This window comes from Ursus americanus, chromosome 34 (genome assembly GCF_024610735.1).
Source record: "Ursus americanus isolate L20-20 chromosome 34, mUrsAme1.1.p, whole genome shotgun sequence".
Classification (NCBI taxonomy): Eukaryota; Metazoa; Chordata; class Mammalia; order Carnivora; family Ursidae; genus Ursus; species Ursus americanus.
In genome coordinates, this window is record NC_142160.1 from 6,545,515 (window position 1) to 6,563,638 (window position 18,124).

General features: G+C 40.4%; 1 protein-coding gene across 7 annotated transcripts in view; it reads left to right on the top strand.

Annotated features, from left to right (window-relative positions):
* The window catches only part of GLIS3 (GLIS family zinc finger 3), a 619,421-nt gene that overhangs the window by 183,225 nt on the left and 418,072 nt on the right, over positions 1-18,124 (top strand). For 6 of the 7 annotated variants that reach the window (XM_087858807.1, XM_087858808.1, XM_045772457.2 and 3 more), the window contains one exon: positions 7,414-7,900. The exons of the other annotated variant lie outside the window; for it this stretch is intronic. In XM_087858807.1, coding sequence (XP_087714933.1) covers positions 7,513-7,900 — 388 coding nt within the window. In that variant the 5' untranslated portion in view covers positions 7,414-7,512. The remainder of the gene's footprint in view (positions 1-7,413; positions 7,901-18,124) is intronic. 7 annotated transcript variants of the gene reach the window in all.

Consider the following 18,124-nt stretch of genomic DNA (forward strand, 5'->3'; position numbering starts at 1 on the left):
ATTCCTGAAGTTCCATTTCTAGGCCTGCTGAATACTGTACACAGAAAACTAACCAGATGCCAAGCTGTGTATGAATTCTTGTTATTCTTGTGTGTGAAGAAATGGATTAATGTTTTCCCAACCTTTCCAGCATGACCAGTGGATTCCACCTCTTTCTGTAACTTGACTGAGTCATTCGTGTTGGTGTTTTCTTTTTTCTTTTCTTTTCTTTTCTTTTCTTTTCTTTTCTTTTCTTTTCTTTTCTTTTCTTTTCTTTTCTTTTCTTTTCTTTTCTTTTCTTTTCTTTCAATAAATGCGTTGTCATGTTGGTTAAGGCCTAGTCATTGTTGTGAATGTTCATACTTCTGCAGTGATGTCAGTGAACGTAATTTAACTTCTGTAAAACTTTTGTCTATCAACACTAAAAATAGTTTTATTGGTCACTTTAAGCAATAACTATTTTGAAGGAAAGAAATCACTCAATTATACATGTGATGTGGGATACTTTAATATGCTTGAATATTTGGTTTAATGAGTGATGAATTCAATTTTATTTCTAGAATCTCCCATAAGTAGTTATTTATTACCTTTTGGAAAAAAGTGTGATCTTTAACTTTGTAAATAGTTGTTCATATGGACCAAGTAGTCATCTGTACAAAAAATGACAAAGAATGCACTTTGTATTTGCCATATTTTACTGCATATGTATCTCCTCGTATGAGGCTGGTGGTTTTGTTTTGTTTTGCTTTTGAAAGAAAAATCTCCAGCCAGTTACTCTTCTTTTATATTTCTGAAGAGGCCTTTGTGTCTCAAACCATGGCCGTGTGGAGTTCCCTCTTTGCAATTCAGGTAATTAATTCAGTGGTGACATCATAAGGAATGTGTTCATTTTTCCATTTCAAATTCCTCTTCATAAGATCTGATGGTTAACTCATATTAAGAACACATTTTGAAAAACTCAGTTCTCAAAGGCAGTTATGTGTTAATTTAAACTTGTCCCCATTTAGCATTGTAAGAAGGAAATTCTCTTTCAGGGAAGATCCTCTACCTTCTGCAATGGGGAATCACTATAATTGTGGGTCATTTTGATTCTAATTCTGTAAGTTGGTTGATTTTTGATGTTTATAGAGCACAGTGATTGAGTGGTATTTACTGAGTCAAATGCACAGTGAAAGATAGCAGTGATAGGAGGATAGCCTTGTACTGGTGAATCCTTATGTTTTATAAAGCTAAAAATGATGAACTTTTAGATCCTTTGCTCATTATAGCTGTATTTTGATATTTATTTTACTTTGGCTGTTCAACTCTGTCTATACCTGCAGCTTTTCTTTTCGTTAGGTGCCTCGGCAGGCAAATAGTCTAAATGCTTTCGTAACAGTTGCTTTTGTAGCTTTTTGACTGTAACTCACCATAAAACATACTTTTCATCTTATTCAGTATACACTGTATACATTGAAGATATACAGACACGTGCACCCTCAAGTTAACTGAAACAGAACATACTTAACCATTAATACAGTTGATGTATTTTGGTAGCTTCTATTTTGTTCTAGTCAGTTCTGTCTCATTAAAAAACACTTTTGCCATTGAATAATTGATTTCAGGGCCTACCATTGATTGCAACCAGTTTGAGAAACACTGCTTTAGAAAGAGCCCTTTGTTACACATGGATCTAGGGAACTTAGGGCCACAACATGGTTACCTTTCTGAACATACCTATGTTTGTCTTAAAAATCTTTTTGGTTCCAAGTTCATTGTTATTTTGCGTGATTTCTTACAGTCTTAATTATTCCCCTCTCCCTTGCCATTTGTGATAGAATCACAGATTTCTAGAACTTTCTGTACTCATTGATGAGTTAATGATTGAGGCAAAGTAAATGAAACATTTGTACATAATTACTACCAAAAGTCGTGACATTAAGTAAGCTAGGAGGGTCTGAGAGTTGTATAGACGGATCGAAGTATGGCGAACGGATTCTAAGAGAGGTTACTGAAATTTTAATATTGCCCTCCAGTAGTATTTTCCTGAAGATTCAGAATTTCTTCTAGCAGTCTGTAATCACTGGCTTTGTGTGAAGGGTTCTCAATTCTGCTTTGATTTTTAAGTTAGGATTGACTAATTTAGAGAATAGATTCCTGAATTGGACTTGATAATTTCTTTTTCTCCTACTTCAGTTCCTCTTCCTCTTTCCTCTTGCCTTTCTCTCCTTTGTCCATATTTACTACCTGCATTTGGCTTATCATAGACATTAATTTAAATTTAAAAGGGCACTGCCAGATGTTTTACTCCCTACTTAGGGAAGATTATTTTCATTGAGAAAATTTTATAAAACACAAAAATAAAAAAATTATAATATGTATATTTCTAGATAGCTAAGGGTTGAAATCCACAGATAAGACAGTCAGGGACTCTATTAGATGGGATCCATAAAGTGCGTTTTATTATCTTTTCCGAGTGGTCTTTGAAAGAATGGTCTTGAATCTCTGGAGGGAATAGTAATTTGTCTTCATATTTGTAATTGATGTAACTCAGCACTAAACCTCTTTGATTTATAAAGTTTTATCTTATTGGTGATTATATTGCTTAAATAATCTTCAGAATAAGTATGTTAATATTCTTAGCATTCCTGACAGCAGACCTGGGCAGTGCCTACATGACTCTATATTCTATATGTGGTACCTACCGGGTGTATCCTCCATCATAAGTTTGTGCTTGATGTCTCACTACTATGGAAATATCCCACCCAGCCCTGTTTCCGTGTAACTTCTGTTGTAAAGTCTGTGACTCTGTCAGTCTCACTGAATAAAGTTATGAAATCACAGAAATGATCAACTCCACTTTGTTGTGGGTTACTTTATCATAGCATAGTATCCTCCCTTTCAATTTAGAGAAACGAGATTGTACACATCCAGTGCATTTCCTCTATAATATCCTCCAGTTTCACAGGCACATGTTTGCACTTTCCTCTTGTTAAAATTGTGGACAAGAATAATTTTGATTTATTGGTTTCATCTAATATAGCCGTGTTTATATTGTTGCCAATAAAATGACTTACACGATTGGTTTTTGTTTATACAATCTTTTCTGAGGAGTCAGTCACCTGTGTTAGGACAAGGTACATTCTGCTGATTAAAATGAACTCCTGGGATCTAAGAACATTCAGCTCTATCTGTCCTTGATTGAATTGCAAAATGTGCTTCTCACTGCAGCCGTGCATGAGAATAACTTATATTATCTGTCAATAGGCTTTTCATTTCTATATTCTTCTGGCTACAAAAGCCGTAACCAAGAGAAGCGCAGGGGAATAGCTGGGGTCTATTAATGATCAAGGCAGCGATGTTGAAAAGGCAGTTAATGAAATTATAGAATCATTAACCTGAAGGGGAAAAAATAAAAAGAATCGATGAAAACCCTATTTTAGATGGCTTGGATGTATATAAAAGCAGCAGCTCAGGAGCATTTTTGTTTGTTGACCAGCATTTTGTGTCTCATTATCAGGTTTTCTATGCAGGGTAAGAAATGCTTGTGGCATAAGGAATGGAAAATGTAACAAAGGCTAAATGTAGCCTAAGGAAATGAAATGATGTATGAAAATTAATAATTAACTGGCTCATCAGATGAATTATGACTCTAGATGAGTTTATTAATGATATTTACTAAGAAACGGCTTTTGGCTGTAAATAGGCATTATGGAACTCATGTTTTTGGGATTTTCTTGAATGGTTGAGTTAAATTGCTTTTCACTTGTTGGATCTTTGAATCTGAGACACAGTGCCTGGAGCCTTGAGTAGATGGTAGAGTCATGATTTTGTATTTTGCTCAAAGTCATAGCTTTTCCAGAAAACCAGTGAAATTATTAAATGGTTTTGTGCCTCAGTTTCCTTAGGAGTTAAGTAATTTCCTTTCTGACCTGACTTAGAGGAGTGTGTTTTAGGAGTTCAGAAGTGGTCAACAGGAAAGATTTATTAACTCATGTTGACTCATTTGACAGAATGAATATTTTCATTGTTAGAATGGACAGAGCGTTAAAACTCTAAATGTATCAATATGTCGGATCCAGAGTACCCTAAATTTGTATTTCCGGATGTTCCTTGTTTTTCTTTTTCTTCTCTTTTTTCTGTTGACAGCTTGGGGTAGGCAGTGGGTAGAGGGTGGAGGAGAAAGTAATTCTGGAGAATCTGAACAAATTTTGTTTTTGTTTTTGTTTTAAGAGAGAAAGCATACAAACGGAGGAGGGGAGGGGCTGAGGGAGAGGGAGAATCTCAAGCAGACTCCCCACAGAGAGTGGAGCCAGATGTGGGGCTTGATCTCACTACCTTGAGATCATGACCTGAGCCGAAATCAAGGGTTGGGCGCTCAACCGACCGCACTACCCAGGTGCCGCTTGAATACGCCAGTGGAATCCTACCAGTTAGGTTTTGATATTGATAGTTGTGATTTCGCTTTTTGGCAGAGTGTAGGCAAATTTAATCCTGAGGTCCATTTTTTAAGTAAGTGATGTCTTTCAACACATTGCTGGCGTGAGAACCTTCAATCAGCTCTTGCTTTGATGGACTGGATGAAGATTACTATTTTTGCTTCCATGTCTACCAAGTCCTCTTGATTTAAGTGCCATAGGTATAAAATCTACATATTTATCCTTGATCATCTTAAGTGGATATTTTTGATAATCTTCCTTATCTTAATTATCGGGAGGATCAGAATTTCAAGAGACTGTAGTGATTATCATCAACTTCCTTGTTTTATGGATGACATCTGTAAGTCCAGAGAAGTTATAAATGATTTGCCAGGGGTAGAACTCAGGTGTCCTGACACTCTGACTCAATAAGGATGCGTCTTTCTTAAAAGTTAGCAGTTTATTCCTTTTTTGTTATCACATGGACTTAGGATTATAAATGATCATATGGCCTTGCTAAAAAAAAAAAGTAGATAAAATACTATAATACCGATAGATAAAATTGATTTTTAAATTCTAGTCTCTAATGTTTGAAAAATCTGTTGGCATAATTAGTATGAAAACTTGGTTTTTAAGCATATTTTCACTTAGAGTTTATTTTATTTTTGTCTTGAGGCTGGTTTTCTTAGCTTATATGCCATTGCCTTACTGGAGTTTCTTTATGGCATTAATCACTTTACTTTCTGGTTGTTGCCTTTTTAGTAATAAAATTTAAGTGCATTTTTGTTATCGTTGTTGTTATTTTCAACCCAAAGCTATTTAAAACAGGAGTGCAGTTTATAAATAAAATAAAGTAAAATGTAAGTCCAGTTTGACAGGCTGGTATGAGTGTCTGATACTTAATTAACTCCAAGCATGTTAATTATTTTTCTTGCAAACTCACCTTCTTCACGATCTAACCTAATGCTAAGTACCTACTTATGTGTTTTTATCCAGATCTTTGATGAGAATTCCTGCTTGTGTATGATCTTGCTGCCAAAAAAGACTCCTTTGTTTTTAAAAACTTGCGAGTAGGCTTAGTCTACAAACCTACAGACACTTGTCACATGGACTCATGGTGACTCATAGTGCCAGTCATGTTGGATGATTCCTCATTTTCAACAAATTGCCAATACAACATATATACTTACTAATTTATTTTGGTTGGTGCTAAATAAGTGCTGTCTTCTGTAGGGTTCAGAGTACTCAGAAAACACTGTTTTATGAAGGAGTGGAGAAGAGATGGCCAACATCCTCTGGCAAAGCATAGAGACATGAAATGATTCTTGCTCACAGTCAACAGACCCACAACTCAACAGACCAGCTGAGAATACACTGGAGTTCTTAAAGGGACACAGCAGGAAAGGCATTGAGATTTTTCCAGTGTGAAAAACCAAAATCTTACAACCAGTTTGATACTAGGGTTCATTTCCGATTGTTCCATTAAACAACTTAAGTGATAAGGTTTGGCTGGGCTGGGTTTCCTTGTCCATTCTTGGTGCCTGTAGTGCAGAGAAGGGCAGGAGCTGGACCTCGGAGCGTTTCTCAGGAATGGATGGTGTGGCAGTATGAAATGTGACAGACTGATAGAATTCTTAATAAAGTAGAGAATTGGTAAAAATGAGGAAAACATTCCCAATGTTGTATTAGTAATTTTTGAAGTTTCTCAGCATTTGGGCACACACAGTAAACTTTGCAGAGGGCAGAATTAGTGCTTGACTTTTGATTTTCTATAAGGATAAAGAAGAAAAAAAACCCTCCTCACAGAGAGTTTTCCCTCTGTGATGTTCTGTCCCTAATGGCGGATGGAGCCATTTGTTCGGGAGTTGGTTGGAAATAATTGCCTAAGAGATTGAGTGGATCATACAAATTAGGAATCATCCAGTTGAGAACATCTGACCACTACTGCTTTGCACCAGTCGTGTCTCCTGTATTTGTTCAGCTTTGGCTTCTTTTCATGACAATCATATCTGTGTAAAAGAACAGAGTGTGACTCTGTCAGTCATTTGGAGTAGTGATGCTTTGTCACTTCCGTGAGTCTATGTACATTTTGGGGAGCTGTTGGTTAAGGGAGGGAAGGGCCTTTCCTAAAGATTTGTAACCAGAGAGTACTGACATTATGATGTCCCGTGGTCATAGCAGTACCGTTGGTTCTCTCTTTGCCACTTGAGGAAGGGAGTCCTAGGATGGCAGATGGAGCGATGTTTGTGGCACTATGGCTGATTTACTGTGTGTGGTGTATGGTGAACATACTTAAGAAGGGCTCTTCTTTCGTTATGCTTTCTGTAAAGTGTTTTGCACAGAATTTTCCTTTTCTAGGATCTTAATAGAAGGTGAGAGTATAGTGATGTTGATTCTGTTTCTATCCCCATAACTCAGAATCATTATGGAACCAAGACTCTGATGCTGCTCTGAGTATTTGGGTATGTGGATATATGACGTCTTTGTGAGAATCTCAGACCCCTATTTTTACCTTTTGTAAGTCGAGGGGCTGTGAAAAATTTGCTTTTATGGTAAAAATTAAAGGTGGTTTAATATCCTCATAGTCTCATTTAGAGGCCATGTCAGCCTTTTGCTTGTTTACTAGAAACTTTGGAGCATTGGTCTCATAGCTCAAGAAGGTAATGCTTTGGGTTTCCCAAGACTCACTGTAGCAGAAGAGAACTAGTATGGACAGATTCTCTAGGGAGCAAAATAAGTTTCATTTTGCAAGCTGGCACCAGTTGATGGGTTGTAGTTGCCAAGAGCACTGTATCGAGAAGGGCTCAGTGGCAAACAAAACAATACAGTGATCCATAATCCATGTGTACCGTGAATGCAGGGGGGGGAGAGTGCCTGCCAGTGAACCATGTGTTTGATGACCCTGCTTTACATCAAAGGCCGTTTTGCTAAGAGTGCTTCTTTTCTTCCTGATATGAATGCTACACAGGTTGAAAACTCACTGTGACTTATTTTCATTTTTACTTTTAAAAATGCCTGCATTTATTTTTTTAAACAGGCTAATAACCCACACCATGGATAACTTATTGGACTTTGCCTGAAAGGAGTCATTAGTGCCATTGGATATTTGACCATCCTGGCCACAGGTTTTTTCAGAATGAATGGAAGGTCATGCAGCATGAGTCTCCACCGGACATCAGGAACCCCACAGGGGCCTGGGATGGTCAGTGGCCAACACATTCCTCCCATCCGAGCCCACTCTGGGACTCCTGGCCCCACGTCCTGTGGCAGCACAGCGAGCCCTGCCATCGGAAGCCTTGCTAACAGCCTCCATCTCAAGATGCCCTCGGGAGGAGGGATGGCTCCTCAGAGCAACATGGCCGAGAGCCCCCTCCATCTGCCCGCCTTGAGCCCCAGGAGACAAGTGCTCACCAATGGGAAGCCACGATTCCAGGTCACCCAGGCTGGAGGCATGTCAGGGCCACACACTTTAAAGCCAAAGCAGCAGGAGTTTGGAAGTCCTTTTCCTCCAAATCCTGGGAAAGGTAGGATTGTCTTTCTGGGATCTTTTAAAAGTGGAAACAGTTTTTTTTTCCTCCTCTCCAGATCCTTCTCTGTTAGCAAATCTTACGGAAAACTCATGATTGAATGTCAGGGTCAAAGCTGATGGTCTCAGGATGATCTGTTGCTTCCTTGGTGAGGGGATGGATGTGTACATGTGTGGGAGGGTGAGGAGGCCACAGTGGTAAACGTGATACTTCATGGGACTGTGAAGCAGAGTAGAGGGCGAGACAGAGAGATGAGAACCAGGGAGTGAGGGTGGGTGGTGATGGGGCAGGAAAGAGCTGGTTTAGCAAGACCCTACCCTTGGGATGCACAGAGGGACTGATTCCCTGGGCCATGACGGAGAGGGGTGGCCAGAGCCGTCATCACGTAGGTCAGATGCTAGAAGAAAGGTTTGGAAAGCAAAGAATAAAAAGGGAGAAAGCTTAACAGCCAATAAAGTGAGGAATTAGTACATAGAAATGATAAAAAATTATTCCAAGAGCAGAACCCCTAAGTTTTGAAATACAGCTGGTGATAAAAGGGAAGGAAGCTAGAAGAGAATAATGAAAGGATGTATTTTTGGGCTTGTGGAAAACTAGAAAACTTGGTTAATTTGAAATGCAGAACAAATGTGTTTTTAATTCAGTAGCGTTTGAATAATGTAAATTTTAAATCATGGAATAATTGTTGGAGAATAGCAAATTATTCAAATGACATACTCTCTCTAGTAACTGATGTTGACTTAATGAGTAATATTGCACATGAAATGTGTATTTGGGCTAGAAAAAGGAAGAGTATGTATCATGTGAAATATAGCTTTGTTATGTAAAATAGCACAATTATATACACTGTTAGGTATTTTTAGCATCTGGTTTTAAATGTTTGTATTAAATGTGTACACAATCAAATAAAATTACTAGCAGCCTGAATAGGGATTCATCCAGTTAACTCATAACTCACCCAGTTCAGATGAATAATTATTTGTATCCTAAAAGTTTTTTTAGTGCCTTTGTATTCCTCTGCATGGTATAAATGGGCAGATTAAGAAAAACTATAAAACCTTAAACTATAAAAAGGTATATATGTAGCTTTTTTTCTTTTCTTATTTTTTTATTTTGGTTTAGGTTTGGTTTTAGATTGTTTTATTTCCTAGACCTACTGATATTTAGTATAAGTGTAGGAAAAACTTTCCTTGGGGGTGCATCCAAATAGCTCTATCATTGTCAGTTTGCTGCGTTCATGGCATGGCAAGCTACAACGTCAGGCTCGTTTGTGTGGATTTTCAGGGGCTGAGGCCCAGTAAAATCTTTCAGTGCTTGCTTGTCTAATGAACTGTGTGTAGCTTGCTTTCATCACATATACGTGTGTTGAATCCTGGCTGGCATTATTAATGCTGATAATATTAATAACTTCTGTTTAGTATGTCATAACTGAGTGTGCGTCAGGCACTGTATTGAGTGCTTCCAGTATATAATCTCAGTTATTCTTCACAACAGCCCTGAGTTGTATGCTATTGTTGATTAACTGATAAGGGAGCTAAGGGCTAGAAGGAATAAATAACTTCAGCATTGCCACGGGTAAGGAGTTTGGGGATATTACTTTGATGGTGACCAGAAGTGGTTATAATTATATTCATAGTTTTTAAAAAAATTATGCTCCCGGTAATTCAGGGATAGTGAACTGTCAAGGTTAATACATCTTGGAACCCTTGTAAAAATTAGTGCTGTCCCCGGTTCTCCTCTTTCTACCTTTCTGGCTCCTTGCTCAGCTTCCAAGCTTACAGTGCCTGTTCTGGATCTGCATGGTTGGGGGGTGAGCATGCGCATGGATTAAGGGTTGAGGATAACTGTATTGTTATCCCCTCTGGCCTTGCAGCTTGGATACCACTCTGGATGGTGCCAGCAGTGGCTGAATATATCCCTTTCAGGTCTTGGTTGACAGTTCCTAAGCTAAGCCAGCAACCAGTTGAGAATGGTGATCAACGACTGTTTGAACTTCATCCAGTCATGTATTCAACAGATAATTATTGAGCATGTGTTATAGGTGAGCCACTGTTCTGGGGATACAGTAGCTAATAAAATGTACTTCTGGCCCTCAAGGAGTTAGGAGAATTCAGACAAATTAATGGGTAATTAAAATAAAGTACAGTTAGGGCTCTGGTAGGGATACACTGACGGCAATAGGGCAACATTTGCAGGGTTCTCAGCTGATGCTTGGTAAATGGATCTGGGAGGAGAGTAGGATATCTAGGCAGACACCTGAAAGATAAGGAACTAGCCTCGCAATTATGCAAATTGTATGTCTGTGTGTGTGTGGGGGTGGGGGGGGCTGTCTGGAACTTATTCTGGATAGACAGAAAATCACCCTCAAAACCTGAAAGGGAGAGATCATGGTGTGTTTCACTAACCTCTGCCTGCTTCCACATTGGGGGTGTAGAGACTGTGGTAAGAGACAAGACTGGGGAGGAATAAGCAGAGGCCAGATGACGGTTATGGAGGAGATGCCAAGGAGTTTGGATCTATCTTGAGCACCCTGGCAAGCTGTGCAAGGGTTTTAACCTTGGGGGATCATGTGATGGGTTGATGTGGTAAAATTGAAGTTGACATCTCTCTCAGGCTTTTGTCATGCATTACCGACAGTGCCCTGACCCACAGGGATAGGGACCAGAAGACCTGTGACTGTGGGTGTATTGGTTAAGGTTCTCTAGAGAAACAGAACCAACAGGAAATATATCTATGCCTGAATGTGTACCTGTCCCTGTGTGTGTACCTGTATCAGAATAGATTACGGAGGCTGACAGTTCCCATGATACGGGAGACGAGTCAGCAAGCTGAAGACCCAGGCTTGCTCATGGTGTCAGTCTAGCGTGAGTCTGATGGCCTGGAACTAGGAGAGGCAATGGTATATAGTTCCTTCTGAAAGACAGCAGGCTTGAGACCCAGGACGAACTGACGTTTCAGTTTGAGTCCAAAAGCAGGAAAAAGCGGATGTCCCAGTCTGAAAGCAGTCATTCAGGGAAGAATTCTTTCTTACTTGGTGGAAGGTCAGCCTTTCGTTCTATTCAGGCCTTCAACTGATTGGGTGAGGCCTATCCACATTAGGAAGAGCAATCTGTTCTACTCAGTCTACTGATTTAATGTAAATCGCCTCTGAAAACACTCACAGAAACATCCAGAATGGTAGTTGGCCAAGTATCTGGGCACCTCATGAGCTACTCAAGTTCACATATAAAACCAACCATCATAGTGGGGTACCATTGCTTTGGGGCCAAGCACAGTTTACATGATGGCTAAGAAAATACATTTTCTAAGCCTTGAAGGTGATTGTACCATCTCTCAGGAATCCAGTGGAAACTACGTACAGAAAATATGTCATTTAAGGATTGCCACACAGACAGATATCTGACTTGAAGACTGGAGAAATCTCCAGTGGGAGCCTCATGAGAAATACAAATTTGATTGTAGTGTTTATGTTACTTAATTAAGGATTGAGTTCTACTCAACTGAAAACTCAAAAAACAGTGGTTTTCACATCATGGGGCATAGTTCTCCAATAGTGTGCTGAGGACACTGGAGTACCACAGCAAACTCAGGGGTAACCATGGGATAATTTTTATTTTGAAGGAAACAGAAGGACTTGTGGCATCTTTTAGACACCAGGAGAACTGCTGGCTTGGGGAGGTTCACAGTTTCAACGTCAGATTGCACTACAACCTTTTAGTGATGTCATATCTTTGCAAAGCTCCACTTTCGGTAGTTGTAATGAAAAAGCTAGTACTCTGTAGGCCAAAAGGTGGAAGCAATCCAAGTGTAGGCAGATGAATGGATAAAAATTATGTTTGTCTTATACCTACATTGGAATAGTATTTAGCCTTAAGAAGGAAGGACAGTCTGACATACGCTACAACGTGGATGAACCTTGAAGACTTTATGTGAAATGAATTATGCCAGGCACGAAAGGACAGATATTGAACGATTCCTCTTATACAAGGTTCCTAGAAGAGTGAAATCATAGAGACAAAAAGTAGAACGGTGTTTGCTGTGGACTGGAGGGAGGGGAGCATGGGAAATTAGAGTTGAATGGGAATGGAGTTTCAGTTCGGGAAGATGAAGAGTTCTGGAGATGCATGGTGGTGATGGTTGCGCAGCAGTGTGAATGTACTTAATATGCACTTTGAAAATGGTTAAGATCAGGGGCACCTGGCTGGCTCAGTTGGAGAAGTGTGTGAGTCTTGATCTTGGGGTCCTGAGTTTGAGCCCCATGTGGGGTGTAGAGATTACTTCAATAAATAAATAAACTTTAAGATAAAAAAATTGGGTAAGATGGGAAATTTTCTGGTATGTATTTTATCACAATAATAAAGACAAGCAAGTTCTAAGTGAAATCAGTGTGGCATGGGAGCTGAGGGTGGTGATATCCAATCTGATTCCAAGAGCTGAAGTAGTAGAGGGCACGGTTGGAATGCACATCCCATCAGTTATACGGGTTACTTCAGAATGAAGTAAAAATACTTTTATTCTTAATTTATGTAAATTATTTTTTTTCCAACAGCTAATAGGTTGTTAGTACCTAAATAGTATTAAGTTGTTGGTACCTAAATACTTAATAAAGGGTAGTGTTAGTTGTTCCTCTTGGCCTAGGGGCAGCATGCAAAAATACTGAGACGCTAAGAATGCCATGAACTGAGAACATTTGGGAACCTGTGTCACAGGAGTTAATTTTTCTCACACAAAGTGCAGCCCAGGGTCGGTGATGCTGCTAATGGTTGGAAGCTCAGGGATGTCAGGCCCAGGATCATGGAGCTTCCCCTCGCCTTTCCCCCACTCCTGCTCCTGCCGTGGAGTCTGTCTTCTGAGAAGAGTGAAGGAGGAAGGAAGGACAAAAGGCAGAGGATGAAAGGGACAACTCCCTCTAAATCGACGCCCTTTAATCGGCTTTCCCAGGAGCCTCGCCCAACTATCCGTACTTAGTCAACCATACATAACTCACTTGTAAATGAAACTCATTCTTTGTTCCTGAATTTATCTTTATAAAAAAAGTTAGATTTTATCTTGCTTTGTACTATGTTCTTTTATATTTTATTTCACTTTTTAGCATTTGCTACCTTTTTCTCTCTCAAGGATATTGAACCACGTATAAGTAAGTTGCAGACATACTGACACTTCACCCCCCAATTGCTAAGCAGGTATCTTTCATGTTGTACAACCAGAGTACATGAATCATAACCAAGGAATTTAACTTTGATACAACAGTATTGCTTATATAGAGTTATATCTTAAAATGTAATACATATTTAAATTCTGATTCAAATTAATTTTTATAATATTATTTTATATTTTATTTCACTTCTCATACTACTTTCCCCCACGTGTCCTCTGTAGCTACTCCTTTCTTTTGATTCAGGATCCAGTCAAGAATCCTGCATTACGGGGCTCCTGGTGGCTCAGTTGGTGAAGTGTCCGATTTTTGATCTCGGTCAGGTCTCCATTTCACGTTTGTGAGTTCGAGCGCCTGTTTGGGCTCCACGCTAAGCATGGAGCCTACTTAAAAAAAAGGGAAAAAAAAGAACCCTGCATTATATTTGGTTGTCATGTCTCTTTAGTCTCCTTTTTTTCTAGAATGGCCCTCTACTGCTGTCTTTTCTTTGTGTTTCATGACAAAATATGTTGCTATTTTAGAGTTCAGGCTGGTTGTCTTGTCTCACAACTTGGTTCATCTAATCATTTACTCATGAATAGGTTCGGGTTAAACATTTTTGGCAGGAGTACCGCATAGGTTATTTGTGGATTATATATACTGGGAGCACTGAATGCTCATTTGTCCTGGTATTTGCAATGCTGCTTTTGATCGTCTGGCTAAGGTGGTGTCACCAGGATCTCTGCATGTGGACACTTTCCCTTTCAAAATTATATGTAATCTTATGCAAATATCTCGCTCTCCACCAATGATGCTTGTCTGAATCAGTTACTACGTTATTAACTGTATAACGGTGATTTTCTCATTCCAGTATTCCTTCTGTGTTTTTTAGTTGATATTCTTCTGGAAAGAAGAACTTCTGTTTCTCCTTTTTTTGAGAATCACTACAGACCTCATGTATTCTTTTTAAAAAGTCCCTGTGCCATAATTCATTACCATCACTGTTCTTTTTGATGCTCAAATTGTCCCAGATTTGGCAGGTGGGAGCCCCTTCAAGCCTGTCCCAGTGTCCTTTTGATATGTTCCCATTAAGCACTTCCTTGCTTTCACACCAAACAAGATATTCCAGGCCTGCTAGTACTTCCCTGCCCCATACCTGGAATCAGCCATTTTCCCAAAAGACTTGGGTCCGTTTTGGTGGGAAATACTTGGAAAGCTGGATGAAAGCATGTTTTTATTGACTCTGGGGTGTCTTTGCTTGTAGGCCCTACGTGTGGACAGAGTTAGGAAATCGCTCAGAAGGTAATGAGTTCCAGTTAAAATACATTGCAGAGTTCTTCCGCAGGCTTCCTCATTGCGCACGTGTTAGTAAGGAGTTACTTTTAGCTTTACGTTTCTAGGATAGTAGAAATTAGTTTTAGGAATGATTTTTTACTACCTGTAAATGTTTCATGTACTGAGATGAGGATGTTTGTGTTTATTGGAGCCGCGGAGTGAGCGTGGGGGGTGCGCCACAGTTGGCAGCTTCCAGGCCCTGCGAGCATTGGCGAGTACGGAATCTCGGTTATATGGTACCAATAGTGGCATTTCTCACTACTTCCTGTTCAACAGCTATGAATCGTAATGAGACTGGTAGAAATGCATTTTTCAAAGCATCTGGGAAATCAGCTTTATGATCCCCACTTTAAGCACATTTGACACAGCTATTTAAATATTTAAGACAATTCCACATTTGCAGTACCCGTAGGACTATATAATTGGGAAGATTTTCATTGTAAAGGTTTTTTATTTTACTTTAGGGCCTCTGACATTTTTTGTTGGGCTCTGCTGTCCTTGGAGACAAAGGGACTTAGTTATTCATTAGCGCTTGTGGGTTATTCATTATTGTCGGTCAGAAAAAGCAGAATAATATCAACAAAGGACACTAACTAATTGGGGTTAAAAATCTCTTTTGTATAACTTAAGGCTGGTGTCTCTTGTAAAGACCCGGTTTTAAAAAAATAACATATTGTGTGAACCTGGGAGGTCTAGAAACTAGTGTACTTTAAATAATACATCAAGTTTTATTTTGATTTTTTACTGTTTGTGGTTTGCTAATTCAATTGGTTATAACCTGGAGCTTAGGTTAGAGCTTGATTGCTTAATGGGTCAGCTAGCTTCATATTTCCCCCCGCTGCCACATTACAAATTTTAAAACGCTGTCACTGATTTAGAATGTTACTTTCCTATAATCATTCCTTTACTTATGTTTATTTCTGGACAAACAGACAATGAAAAAAAATTTGCTAACACCAGCGAGTGCACTGTGTTGAATGTTGTCATGTTAGCACTGGGGACGGGAATAGCAACTGGGGTCTCTCGTTTTTGAAGAAATGCAGTTGATATATTAGCTAATGAAAGTTGGGGCAAAATACTGGGTGACTTTTTTTTTTTTTTCACTTCTGCTTTTTAATCATTTATATCTCCTTGCACTTCCAGTGAGGCTTCCTGCAGAATTAGAGCAAATAAAGTTAATATTCCATAAAAGGTTCCAAAAATAACCAAACCCGTCAGAGACCAAAGGCATTATTCCAGTTGAGGTGGCCAGAGTTTTCATTTAGTCCCGCCAACAAGGCAGGTGAAACACAATGTTTACTTCTGTTTACTCTTTGGCCTCCACAGGCTACACTTTGTGTGGTTTATTGATCCAGCGTGTAAATCAAATTGATGATGGGTTTCCAAGTATTACTGAATGGCAGACATGATTTGTTCCACTTATAAAACTGATTTGGCAGTCTCACAGCATTCCACCTTTTCCCTGCCCCCTAGACACACCTCAAGTCCTGTAGGACACCAGGCTGGAAGGTACCATCCTCTGGTTACCTGTAGCATTTTCTTAGACTATTAAATAGCAACAGCTTTGGACTTGCAGTGAGCTTTGTAGTTCATAAACTTGCCTATTGATGGTCTCCTATGACTCAATCAAAGGTTCCATCCCAGGAGGCTGGGCAAGTGGGATTGGCCCCATTTTAGGGATTGAGAGACTGAGGCTCAGTTTGCTGGAGGTCTCATTCTCTGTGTGCTGGGTGGGTTGACTCAGAGTGGGACTCCACAGCCTGAGAGCTCCTGCTGTGAGAGTTCTGAGAAGCCTTGTCCCCTCTCTCCCTTAGAGTTTACAGTTGCTGCCATTCCAGAAGGAGTACGCCTGTAAAACTCCATACCGTTCAGCTGCTGTCTCTATCCACCAGCTGAGGAAATGGGCCCTTGCTCCTGTTTTGTATAATTGGACTTGACAATTTCCAATAATAGGCCCTTCTGAGCAAGGAGAGCAGTGTCTACCTGGGCAGGAATCAGGCCGTCTTTGTGTGAGGGCCACCCAAGTGACATGAGTGTGTGCAGAAGTAGCTTTGCACACCTCTGTTTATGACATCTTTAGACCCGGCAGGAGGAGATCATGAATATGAATAGATTTGCTGCTTCCAACCCATCAAATTTGAAGGATACAATGGATGGTGACTTGAATTTAATACCTATTTTTATGGCTGCCTTATTTGAATAATGAAAGAAATAGAAGGCCTGTAATTGTCTCTGACATAATAAACAAGTTAAAAAATGAGACTTGTGTAGGAGCTTGTTAGTCAAGGATAGGCTGAGGCCAGCGTCCTTGAGGAGCCAGTTAGAGGTGCACAATCTCAGGGCCATCCCGGACTGACTTATTCAGGTTGTGTCTTTTACCAAGATCCTCGGCACAAGACCAGCTTCATGGCTGTGTGAGCGGTGACTGTACAGGGTCCCATGCTCAGAAGGAGTGCCCTGTGCTTGGGGTTTAATGCTCTGGGATTGCTGTCTTGACATCCTTACTGATTTTGTCTTCGAATCTGTGTATTGTAAGTTAAATCCGATGGGCCACTGGAGCCTGTGTGGGGTGCTTGGTGTCTCTGTTCATGTGTGGTGGTCCCCCATTCTGCTAGGGTAGCTACTGGCTTCTGTGTCCCTGCCCAGTATCTACTGCTGTCCTCTGCCTCCAGCGAGACCCAGGCGTGAGTGTGGGGAGGTCAGGGTTGGGTGCGTGTGCTCTGTGTACCCAATCCCACGTGAGACTCTGGACACCTTTGAGGGTCTGTACTTACCCTGTAAGTGTCCCACTGGTGAAGGAGCCCAGTGGTAAATAGCAAATTACAAAAAACACCACGCCCTATCACGAGGGAGACCAGAGAAGAATAAAAAATGATTTTCTTTTGCTTTTTGTATAAGGGACCCAACATTTTCATTTTCATTGGTCTCTGCAAATTATGTAGCTGACCTTGTAAGTACCCACCAAAATTTGAGAAGCACTGGTATGGGAGGAAGAGGGCAGACACTGGATTCAGAAGACCCACACCCCAGTCCAAGCATTGCTGGTGTGTGACCTTCCCTGCCTTGGTTTCTTCATGTGTAAAAGGGGGGGCGGTAATATTTTATTCCTCTTTCCAAATGGGCAGGGTCTAGTGAAGGGCAGACCTGGCCACATGTCCTTGAGTAGGAGTGTGTCCAGGGCACCTCTCATCTTTGGCTTTAGTTTCATGATGCTGATGAACAAAGCTGGACGTTATGGGCAGGGCTCCAAGTGGGAAAGAAGGCCCAGAACTGGTCTTCACATCCATGTTAGTGGGTGGAAAGTAGAGGTCAAGCCACTGAGGCAGGCGAGTTCTGGGGATCTTGGGTTGAGAGAAGGCGAGCTTCAGAGAACTGGAGAGCTAATGCCTTGGCTTTCCAGGCGACCACCCAGTTGTGTGGCAGTGGCAGGTAGAGCAGAAAATGGTGTTTGCTTTGGAGAGTTAAATTAGATGGCAACTGGGAGAGTGCATTTTATACTATCAAGGGCCCGGGGCACGTCAAATACTGCTGCTTCCTGACTGTACTGAGCGCAGTGCAGTGTGGGTCTCCGTAAACCACAGCAGCAGCTGCTGGGCCAGACGGCCGGTCCTGCTACTCTGCTCGAATGAGTGTCACGTGTCCTTGGAAATAAAGGCTTACAGCTTAGTCATAGCTCCCAAGTCTGGGCGGTATGAAAAGCTACTTGCCGTGTAGAGATGGAGCCCTGAATGCTCTCTAGTTTCAGTTTACTT